Raw genomic sequence first — 11,380 nt, 5'->3', positions numbered from 1 at the left:
TAAAATTTGCCTCGGGCCCGTATCTTTCGAAGGGCCCGGTTTTTAATGTAAGTTCTTTTTCAGTTCTGTCTGCCCATTTAAACTACGCTTCAATAAACAGAGTATAGAAAATGCTTTTTATCTAAACAAATGTTCGATATCTAAAATGTTTTTAAAAATTTAATTTACTCATGGGTCCCGTGTTATCTTAAAATCCATTATGTCCGCCGGTATATGGTGTGGAACAGCAACAATTCCAATATTGGCCTCTCCATGAAGAAACTTGCCTTGTATACCTTTTGGCAGATGTGGATAATGGGGGGAAGTATGAAACGCTCCGTAGAGTCAATGGTAAAAATCGCGTACATGAACGTTTCTCCATAAAGAACATATTGCACTCGAGAGCTATGGTCTTTGTGATGGACTAGCAGCGGCTAGTGACGTCAGCCGCGAAAGTAGTCGCGCCTGACCTTTAGCCGGGGTTTGAAAAAACGAAGGTTCGACCCAGAACAATTACAGAACTTCTCTAGAAAAAGAGGAAATGCGAAGAAAAACTTAAAAAATTTAAACCTTGGTCATAATAACGCTACAACACATTTGTTAGTTTCAACTTTTATTCAAAGATATATTTCTTTAAGTAATTATATTTTACTATCTACTATCATCTAAATTACTCTATTTATTAATTACAACCGCTGTCTATAAACTATTAACATGTTTATAGGAGCTATTAACGCCACAAAAGTTAAAAAACGTTGACAAGTACAGTGTGTCAGAATTTATAGCCCGGTGTACCTAGTAACAGAGACCATACCACCGGAGGCCTATCATCATAGTGCCCTACGCCAAAGTCCACCTAGCCCGGACAGGTGACAAATCCAGCATGGGTAGCAGAACCCTACTGATGATCGCACCTTTGACGCTATAGCAAGAGTGGCTGCTATAGCAACTCCAGCCGACACCCTACCTACGTAGGTAAAGAGTCAAACCCTTTGGAGAGAGCTCCTAAAGGGGAACGACGAGCACACAGCAGCCAAGTAACCTGGCACAGCTGGCACCGGAGATCCCGGTGTGAGTCCAAAAGGCCGGGAAACAGGACCGCCGTGCCCTCATACGGAGGCCCACCGCCCCACAGCAGGCTACATAGTCCGCCGAGGCAGCCAGTTTGCACGGACCCTCTCCGTTAGCCTGAGCCGAAGCTCAGTATCCAGTCCAAACCTGACCGAAGTCGGAGGTGGAGATAGGACCATTTGATCAGAGCTAACATCTACCAGTGCGCCACCACCCTTATGGGTTATAAGAGCCGGACCCCGACTCCCCGGTAAAACCACCAGCTATTGCACACTCTAACCCATTTAGGGCCCGTTGACAAGTACAGGAAATCTTCACTTATGCTGCTATACCAATATTTTTTATCCACATTTATTAGCTTTACCTTGCGTTGATACCTCGAGGCAGTACTCCCAAATGGGTTAAGAAATATTTTGTCATAATTCCTTAAAAAGTTAAGGCATAGCCTTATAAGATGGACTGTCAGGCCTAAATTTTCCCTTTGGAAAGTTGAAGATTTGTTGAAAAATTCATGAGCGGACGTACATAATTTTTCTTTAAAAGTGTTAAGTCTAATTTGCTCCTCTATAACTTAAATCACCTTGTTTAAATCCATAATATCACCATTAATCACTACACTACACTCTTCCATGTAAAAGCAAGGCCAATTAAGTCTCCCCAGAGTAGACAACCTAGACAACATCAGATATGATAGCAGACGATTGAGACCGCTTTAACGCGTATGAATACTACAAGCAGTAAATCGCTGTAACTCTACGCGTAGCTTAATTAACGACGAAATATAGCGAAACTTTAATATCACGCGATTTTGGGCTATTTCCATACTCCCCCCATTATCCACATCTGCTTTTAGTAATAATATCCATCAACATTGTTAGCAGTGACAATAAACTTATCTATAAATTCTGGTTAGATATTTCTAGCGCAAGTTAGTGAATTCTTGCTCAAATAGTTAGTGCTCTTCCATTTTGTAAGCGTTCAGGCGTTGCCTACGTTATAATAAAGGCCCGTGCGCGGTTGATATTTTTATTTTTTTTTCTGGCATTTTACTTCGCCAAATAAATCCGCTAGGTTCGCTCGAAGTTCGACCGTTGCCTAGGCAACGGGTCCCCATATATTATAACAAATATGGCGGTGTACCGAGGGTGGAATGTTCGTATTAATGTAACTGAGCTAGGATGTAATTAACCCTTCAACGTCAGTAAAGAAATTTAATTACCAAGAAATATGAAAAAAGAAAGTTCAACAATAATAGTTGTACTCATTTGTTGTAAATGTGTATAAAAATAAACCTAACATTTGATCACAGTTAAATATATTAACTATTGACTAGTAGATTTCATTGTTGTGATAACTAATTAATTCTTTGTGTAATAGGTTTACAGGTTTACAGATTTATTAGTTGCCGTAGTTTATAACAGGGCGGCTCCGACACAGGGCCGGAGCTCAGCCTACAATTTTAGCGTTTTAAAGTTACGAAAATTATAACAACATTTAAACTATTAAGTCCTCATACAATAAACACTCTACAAACGCAAAACAATAAAAAATAAAAAACGCACAAAAATATAAGTCGTATTAAAAGTCTTATTAGGTGGCTCAACTTCTTTTCCTTTACACATCTCAGCCACCCTTACTTCAAGTTGACCAATGTCCTTTATAACTTCAGTCTTATCACCCCTAGCATCCTCTGACAAAAATCAAGAAACGTAAAAGGGGTCAGTGAAACTTATCGCTGTGAAACAAAAAATGGTTGTCTGTTCTGTACCTAATTGTAATGAAAGTGAAAAGCAAAGAAGCAGGTGCATTGACAAACTAATTCAACCAATATTCATATACTAGCCACAGCAGTACAAATAATATTACCTCATTTTGCCAAACCACTAATGTGAAATTGCGGAGATGTAAACCTACCCAAATTACTGTTAGAAAAGTTTTTAAGGCCGCTACTATATAACCTGTCCAAACGCCTTAAGGTTAAAATCCGCAAGGTCCTCTGCCTCTGCCCAACACTACTTCCTAATGTCTCAGCCCATGAACTTACAAGGAGACTACCCGAGGTGGCTATCACCGATTTTGTTGAAACTCAGGGGTTAGGTAGACCATATGGTAGTATGAAAATTGCCAAAGGGAAAAGTTGCAATGGGCTTTAGTTTTCCCAGGGCAACCGAAAAGGTTCTCGAGCGGTCTGCAAGAAGAAGAAGAAAGAAGATGAAAGTTTTTTTTTGACATTTTGACTTTCTTTGAACTACGTCGCATTATTAGCATAACAGCCCTAGATTTATAGTTTTATTGTATGTTTATCGTATGCGCCTGGTCTTTCCAATGGTATATTGCTTGTCTCGCTACTCTGAGTAGTTGATGAGTTAAAAGGGGCTGAAATCGGCCATTAGTTGCTTCGGGATAATACTAGCTCGGTCTCGAAAAGCTAGTCACTTTCCCGGACCTTGCTGTGGGGACTACCGTCCCCTCTGATTACGCAAGAGACGGGAGTGATACGTTGTAAATTAAGAAACCTTTAAACTACGTACCTTTATCAAGGAAGGTACATAGAGTAGAACCGCTACTACTATTGAATTAACGTAATGTATTTACTTAACATTTAACAGTGTCCATTAAAAACCCTTCGAAAGTTAAAAATTTCTTATTTATTTACATATGTAATTTTATCAATGTACCCAGTTCCCATACGAAATTCAAAATAAACTTTATGGAAATCCCTAACCATGTCCGACTTTCCGCGCCATCTCTCGTCAAAATGATTGAATGAATGGTTTATTTGTTTGCGTACAATAGGCTCCGCTTAGGGGAGCACAATAACATAAAATTAAAACAATTACATTGAGCCAAATTAATCTAAGAATATATATATAGAAGTTAAATAAAATAAAATTCAAGAGCCAAAAAATATTATTGAGTCGCCGAACTTCTCTTCTGTTGTAGAATACATTTTTTTGCCAATGGCATTTTGTCAAAAGGTGTTTGATGACAGCGGGTTTACAGTCCTTTCCTGATAGACCAAAGTAGTAAATAAACAAGACGTAGTGTCTTTCAAAAATATCCATTCTGTTGTAGAGCGCGCCTTTATTATAACGTAGGCAACGGTTCAGGTTATTCCCTTCATTAAGATGCAACTACGCTTAATTTCCCAACAAATATTGTCCGTCCGTCAGTCACAAAACAGAAAAGGTATTGTTCAACAATTCCATAAATTATGGCAATAAAATTGACCAATTTGTTGAAACGAAGGTTAGAAAGAAATGAAATGAAATTAAAAGTTTAAAAATGTTTAATATTTAAAAAAAAAAGTATATGGGACCGGTTTGGAGACTTTGCCTAGGGCCCGGAAATCTACTAACACGGCCCTGTTGGTACCAAAACCATTCGATATTTAAAATTCACTAAAATTAAATACCGCAATAAAATATACTACTATTGATGATGAAACTTATGGTTTCCCAAATATTTAAAATCTACTCTATTTATGAAATCCATTTTATCAAGCTCATCTTGATAAGCGAGTAAAATACAAAGACTATTAATATAAGCTTTATAAGGCTCATTCTAATTGCGAATTTATGTACACAGAAGCAGACTTAACGTACAATAGTCGCTTAGCCTCGAGTATTGTTTTTAAAATAGTTAATTTTTCGGTCAATTCCAGTAAATTTAAGTAATTTTTTGGTAAAGTTTAATACATAAAGACAGTAAATTAAACAATTTTGGACAAAAGTATATGCAGAATTAACAAGTAAAGTTATTTTTCCACAAAGTAAATCCATGCTCCGCAATTGAATAAATTATCTAATACATAAAGATGAGTGCTTGTTTGTATATATTTATGTTTGTCCTCTATAGGAATCTACAGTTTTCAAATTAGGTTGACCACATTTGGTATACTATTTCATGGTACCCTGAGTCCTGTGGTTTTCATGGTCGGCAAAACAACTTTAACTAATTGAATTAATTTGATAATTAGGTATATCCGCTATATACAAGATACTACACTTTGGTCTTAGCCAAAAGACCGAGTTTCTTAATTATTTAGGCATACACACGAAAAAACCTCAAATTATTGCAATTTTTTTTAAAAGCCTTCTTCTAAAGACACTAGGCCGTGTAATTGGTTAATATTGTCATTAAACAGTTGGTTATATTGGGTACGGTGACATGCGTGGAGACAGTTTTTGCAGTGTTCTATTTTGGTGTTGAATCTGTCGGAGTTTCGTCACTGGCGCTTTTTCCATGGTTATCCAAATAGCGATATTTCCCCGGGAAATACCGGGTACCCCAGCTTTAACAACTTTAATTAATTGAATTAATTTAATAATTAGGTTTAACCGATATATAGTGGGGCGGCGGAGTGGTCAGCTCTTTCGCCTCGCAGTTTTAGTTGGCAGCTAGGAATTGCTGACGCCCCGTAGTTTTTTTCGAAATTTTATGATATTGAAAAAGCTATAAAATATGATTTCAATATCCTAAAATTCCGAAAAAACTACGATGCAATATCGTAAAACACCGTCAAAAAATCGTATAACCGGGGCGTCGTGCGATTCCTCGCTGCCAACTAAAACTGACTATAATTTGAAATGAATTTCGATTAGGCTTAAAAAACTTGAACTTTGGTTTTGGTTTTTCTTCAATATTTCCGGAACCACTTGTCCAATTTTGAAACCGAAACCGCTTATGGAAAGGGAACAATTCCGCGTGTCGATTGGTGTTTGTCACGTGCACGAATTTCTCGAATTTATATTGGTTGAAAAGGCGATGTTTTAGTTTTTTAAGCCTTGGTCAAATATTTATCACATTTAAAAAAATGAAAATAGCCAAATTATTCTCCGTTTCTTAACCTTTCCAAAAAGGTATCATTCGACTTTCTATGACACCCCAAAATTTCAAATTCGTAACTAAAACACATTTTGAGATAATCGCCCTGGTTCGGTTCTTAATTTACACCCTGTATATACAATATGTGTACGCGTACAATTAGCTCATAAGCTAATAGAAAAAGAGAAGTTCGTAAATGTATACCTTAAGTACCTATAAAATGGCCATTTTCTATGGTGTTCGGAGTTAGCCTTCAATACTGTCTTTGGGGAAATTGATTTAATTTAAATTTAATTAAAGTTGGAGGCCTAAAATTGAGCGAGAATGTGTCTAAGAAATGGTTCTTAATATCCCCCTTGAATTTTTTCCTTTCGGTAAAAATCATGATATTAAACGATTTGTAAAAAGTGTTCGGAGTTATAGCATCCCACCCTAAACCAAATTGTTAGAAAATGACAAATCAAATTATTTTTAGTATTAACAGAATTGTTTAGGATATCTCATACGAGACAGGCTAATGTTATTTGCCTCAAACGTGTACCTACACATGCAGGCTCCCGCTGATTTTTCAAGGTACGTTTCGGAAGATAAAATTGTGCCGAGCGAAATACGTCATGTAGTGATTTCCAAAACAATACCATAGACTATCGAGTTTATAATTAAGTAATTACTTCTACTCATTTTGTACATCTTGTACCCCGATTCGCAATAATACCGGTGCTAAATGTGCATCGGTTTGGTCGGAAAATCGCGCTCATTGGAAACTGAAGGTATTTCAATTTAACTACGTAGATGTATACTTGTGGTATATAATTAAATATCGACAGCCTAATTATAAAAAAACCGCAATTTTTATTGCACAAAAAACTTTTATTTCGTTTTAATACATAGGAACTTTTAATAAATATGCCTATTTAGTTTTTACACAATTGGGTAAGAAGCTAAATTAGCAATTCCGCAAGCGTTTCTACCACGGATCATGCGATAGTATCCTCGGTTACCCCAGGTAGTGCCCCAACTAAAGACACAAACATTAGTTAATTAATGCGCAAATAGTAAATTAGTAATTGTCACCGCACTGATCTTACCTGTTCTTAATGATCCAGTATTTCTTACCGTTTTCGGTTCCGTAACCGACTGCAACGACTAATTAAAAATATCGTATGGTTTTTCAAATGCGGATAACTAATGAGATAGGATAGCAAAGCCATAGAAAATATGCTTGAGGAATAGCGAGTCTATCAATTTATCGTATCGGGGTTATTTAGGCTTGAAGTACCCCTCGCAAAACCCCTATAGCTTTAGAACTTCGAGATAGATTTTAAATCGTAGGTAAAGCTAGAGTCGCTATTCCTCTTATATATTTTCTTTGGCAAAACATACCGGCGTGATTGGGCTTAGTACTGCAGGCGGAGTTTTCGTAGATTCCGGTTCCGAGGAGTTGGAAGTCGGACTGTCCAGCGTCGATACCGATGGTAACGGGTCCCTTATTGCCAACCACGTCCATCAGGTCCTTCTCCTGACCGTACGCAATCATGGCGTAGTTCGAAATTTGGGCACTGTTACAGCTGGTGAACCAAAACAAATACTTTGAAACGAAGAACAATACCACTTATACTAACTACTCCATACCTCGCTTGGTAGCGACAACTTCCTTCTCTCATCTCGTACTTGTAACAAGTGTCACTGTCGATACCTCCGTTCTTCATGATGTACTTCATGGCGTTCATCGGAAGACCACCATTACACCCGGAATTGCTGTAGGCACTGCCCGCGCAATCCACCAAGTTCTGCTCGGACAACGTGACCTTTTTGCCCTTGTAGATGGACATGTGTCCTTCGATAGCGCCGGTGGTGGCGAAGGTCCAACAGGAACCGCACATGCCCTGCCATGTTCGTATATAGTTTCGCTCTCTTTGTGTTTAGTTAACTAATTAATTATTATTACTTGGTTTTTAATGGGACCCATATGAGAGGTCCAATCTATCGACTCCGGAGCAGCGCGGGTGCTGATGTATGGGGTGGCGGCTGAGCGTTCGGTGATGTTGGCCAAATCGGCGTTGAGACCCAACATGGCTCTCTTGAATTCTTCGTGCGTCTATTAGTTTTTGGAATCGGTATTTCGAGTTAGTTATCTTTGAAAAACGGAAAGTACGTTCCATTTCCTGACCATATCGGCGAACTCGTTGATGGAGAGTCTATGGCTGTGGTCGCCGAGATCGGCGTTCAAGTTGTGGCTCAAAATCTTTTCGACATTCTTCTTGAAGATTTCCTTCCTCTGTTCTTCTTCCTCCGAGCTGTAAGCCTTCTTGTGAGTAGCCTTGAAGTTCTGCCAGTGATCGTGCAAGTTGGCGGACAGCTGCAGGCCAGTGGCCGCGGCTAACAGAAGAACGACGCAAGCGTATCGCAACATCTAAATTTGTAGAAAACAGTCGAATTGGTTCGGGGCAAATTTTCATACAACGCATTGAGTCCTACCTTTTGTTAGACGAAGAACAATAATGTGATAGTAATGGGAGTTGAGTTTCTTTATATATCATTTTGAAGGTCATGGCTGTAGATACGCTTGATCTATATATAAGGTCCTGTTGTTTTAATATTTTTTGCATAAGTAATTAATTACTTACCTACATTGACGACGTCAACACTCTTGTCTTCTGTTACATAGAATGAGATGGAGATATATTAATGGCGAATGAAACAGGTGCTTCGATCACAATTCCGTGTTGAAGTGATTTCTGTGACATAGTTGACCTTGAGCTAAGGGCCTCATGTCACATCGCCGTTATAGAAATATATATTTTTTCGTGTTATATTGGAATGACACTAACGAATATGGACTAAGTCCTACTTTGTCGTTTTTGTCCTAAAGTGTAATACGTTTAACAATTGATTCTCTTCCATTATGTATCTCGCTTCGATGTATCAGAGCTTGTTCAAAAGGGGTAGAATATAATCCATAGGCTAATATTAGGAACTAACACCACCTCAAAAAGTGGTTTAGTGTCGACTAGGCATTGAATACAACAAAATGGGCTCATGGATTCATGATGGCCTTTTTCAGTTTACAAGAGCCATGGTTTAGTCTCGATATGGGCCTTGAATACAACATAATAGGCTTTCTTAGTTTACATAGCGCCACGTAGCGGGAAAGGCAATAAATTAATTAGTTTCTGCAATTTCATAGCGCTTACTCATTGTAGTAGCTAAGTGAGATTCTCATATTAGCCGCTAGGTGGCTCTATGTTAAATGAAAATATAAAAATATATTCTATTTATAGCTTGTAGTCCCGCTTAGCCTTTCTTATTATTAGATCTTGTCATTATAGCTCGATGAAGCTCACTTATTAATTGCCTTAATTATGGCTCCAAATATCACGCAAATCGCTAGATTTACCTGTTTTTATTGTATTTTGTACGGAAAAATCTACAAAATATACTGCGTTTGTCCTAACTAGTAAATTCATTTTTAGAATTAAAAATTTTTAGCTACACTAAACCAAATTAACTACTGATTTGCGTTACCAACCAAATGCATCCCCATATAAATATATCAGCAAATGTGTATTAGGTATGTGGGATAAGCTTAAAAATTAGGAAATTAGCGTTAATTTACACTTTTCTGTGTGCTTAAAACATAATTGAGTATTTTTTTGTTACCCAACTACATAAACAGTAAATAAACACAGTGTTTTTTTAGATATCAATTATTTTATTTTAATATTAGATAACTTTGCGATTTTACACAATTGGGTAAGCAGCAAGATTGGCAACGCCGCAAGCGTTGGCTCCACGGTAAAGCTGTTTGAGAGAAATCGAATTAGGCTCTCCAAACAATGAATTATGAAAATAAAAACCTAGGAAATTGCGTGTTACCTTGAAGTATCCGCGGGTTCCCCAGGAAGTTCCCCAACTGTTCTTGACGAGCCAGTAGGCTTTTCCATTCTCAGTACCGTATCCAACAGCGGTGACTGCGCGTGAAGGATTATTATTATTATTATTAAAGTCGTATAACTGGTGCCAGATGGAATCGGTGATTTGGGTTCTTACCAGCGTGGTTGGGGGTCTGACTGCATCTGGCGTTGTAGTATACTCCACCACCGTACATCTGGAAGTCGGACTGTCCGGCGTCAATACCGATGGCGACTGGTCCCCTGTTGCCGACGACGTCGGTGAGAGTGCTTTCGGATCCGTATGGGACTTCAGCGAAGCTAGAGATAGATCCGGCCTTGCAACTTGGTTGGTATCTGCAGTTACGCCTGACTTCTTCGTAACGGTAGCAAGTGTCGCTGTCGATACCTCCGTTTTGGACGATGTAACGCAAAGCGTTGATTGGAAGACCACCGTCGCAGCCGTAGTTTCCGTCGCTCTCGCGGGAGCAGTCGAGCAAGTTCTGTTCGGAGAGAGTCACTCTTTGTCCCTTGTAGATGGCCAAGTGTCCTTCGACGGAGGCGGTGGTGGCGTAGGTCCAGCAGGAACCGCATTGACCCTGTTATAGTTGTAAACGCGTCTTTGACTAAGTACTTGGGAAATACGAATGAAAATAATCGGGTTTATTGGATGATGTTTACTTGGTTTTTGACGGGTCCCATGTAGGAAGTCCAATCGCGGCTAGCTGGGGCAGCGCGAGAGCTGATCATGGGAGCGGCGGCGGCGGTACGGTTGGCGAGGTCGGCCCTCAAACCCAACATCTTGCTCTTGAACTCCTCGTGGGTCTATAGATTAAAAAACGACTGTGTAATCGTTCGATAACGAGATATCCACCATGTTTTACCATATCGGCGAATTCGTTGATGGAGAGTCTGTGGCTGTGATCACCGAGATCGGCGTTCAAGTTGTGGTTCAAAACCTTCTCGACATTTTGCTTGAAGATCTCCTTCCTCTGCTGTTCCTCTTCGGAGCTGTACTCCTTGTTGTGGGTTGACTTGAATTTTTGCCAGTGATCGTGCAAGTTGGCGGACAACTGCAGACCGGTGGCGACAGCCAGCAACAAAGCGAGGCAAGAGAAGCGCAACATCTTCGTGGGAATTCAGAGAATTGGGAGTTGAAGAGGGTGCCTTCACGAATACGGGGAAGGTTCGTTATACTTACGTTGGATCCGTGAATGAGTCCAAAGGAGTTGTGTTGTGGTTACCGTCTTTGGGTCCCTATATATAGGACTTTTCGCGACCCGATTGGACATTTGATTAATTTGCTTTAGTTTTAGGGCTGATAGGCTTAAGTCGGACCCTTCAGCGCGGTTTGTCAATCTTTTGTTTGCTGGAAATGGATGAGGACCTGCACCTGTTGATTTTGACGAGCGATCATCTATTTTCCGCTTTGTTTTAAGTCGTGGTAATCGAACTGTTCCCTCACTATTGATGACCGCTTGATAGGGTTCACGTGTACGTATTGTTTTACGCTCGATACGTATCTGGTAATTTATATATTTCATCAGTTTACTGATGATGATGATGATGGTGTAAAGTCAGAAGTTTATACGAGAGAAGTATCCATTTTGGAT

The 11,380-nt window shown here is 39.2% G+C and overlaps 2 protein-coding genes across 2 annotated transcripts; both read right to left on the bottom strand.

The window, feature by feature from the left end:
• Positions 1 to 6,714: 6,714 nt before the first annotated feature.
• On the bottom strand, positions 6,715 to 8,292 carry LOC149935110 (cathepsin K-like). The gene is made up of 6 exons (XM_090154004.1): positions 8,048 to 8,292; positions 7,826 to 7,975; positions 7,510 to 7,763; positions 7,261 to 7,445; positions 6,966 to 7,023; positions 6,715 to 6,895 (listed from the first exon to the last, which is right to left on the bottom strand). The coding sequence occupies exons 1-6, from the start codon at positions 8,288 to 8,290 to the stop codon at positions 6,799 to 6,801; spliced, it is 987 nt and encodes a 328-aa protein (XP_090010130.1). The 5' UTR covers positions 8,291 to 8,292; the 3' UTR covers positions 6,715 to 6,798.
• A 1,276-nt stretch (positions 8,293 to 9,568) lies between these two features.
• Positions 9,569 to 11,071, bottom strand: LOC149935109 (cathepsin K-like). Its single transcript, XM_090154006.1, has 6 exons — positions 10,969 to 11,071; positions 10,652 to 10,894; positions 10,449 to 10,592; positions 9,928 to 10,366; positions 9,754 to 9,848; positions 9,569 to 9,678 (listed from the first exon to the last, which is right to left on the bottom strand). The coding sequence occupies exons 2-6, from the start codon at positions 10,892 to 10,894 to the stop codon at positions 9,619 to 9,621; spliced, it is 981 nt and encodes a 326-aa protein (XP_090010132.1). The 5' UTR covers positions 10,969 to 11,071; the 3' UTR covers positions 9,569 to 9,618.
• Positions 11,072 to 11,380: the final 309 nt, after the last annotated feature.

Source organism: Leiobunum rupestre, chromosome 7 (assembly GCF_980474605.1).
Source record: "Leiobunum rupestre chromosome 7, qqLeiRupe1.1.hap1, whole genome shotgun sequence".
Taxonomy (NCBI): Eukaryota; Metazoa; Arthropoda; class Arachnida; order Opiliones; family Sclerosomatidae; genus Leiobunum; species Leiobunum rupestre.
This window is presented reverse-complemented; position numbering and strand designations above follow the sequence as displayed.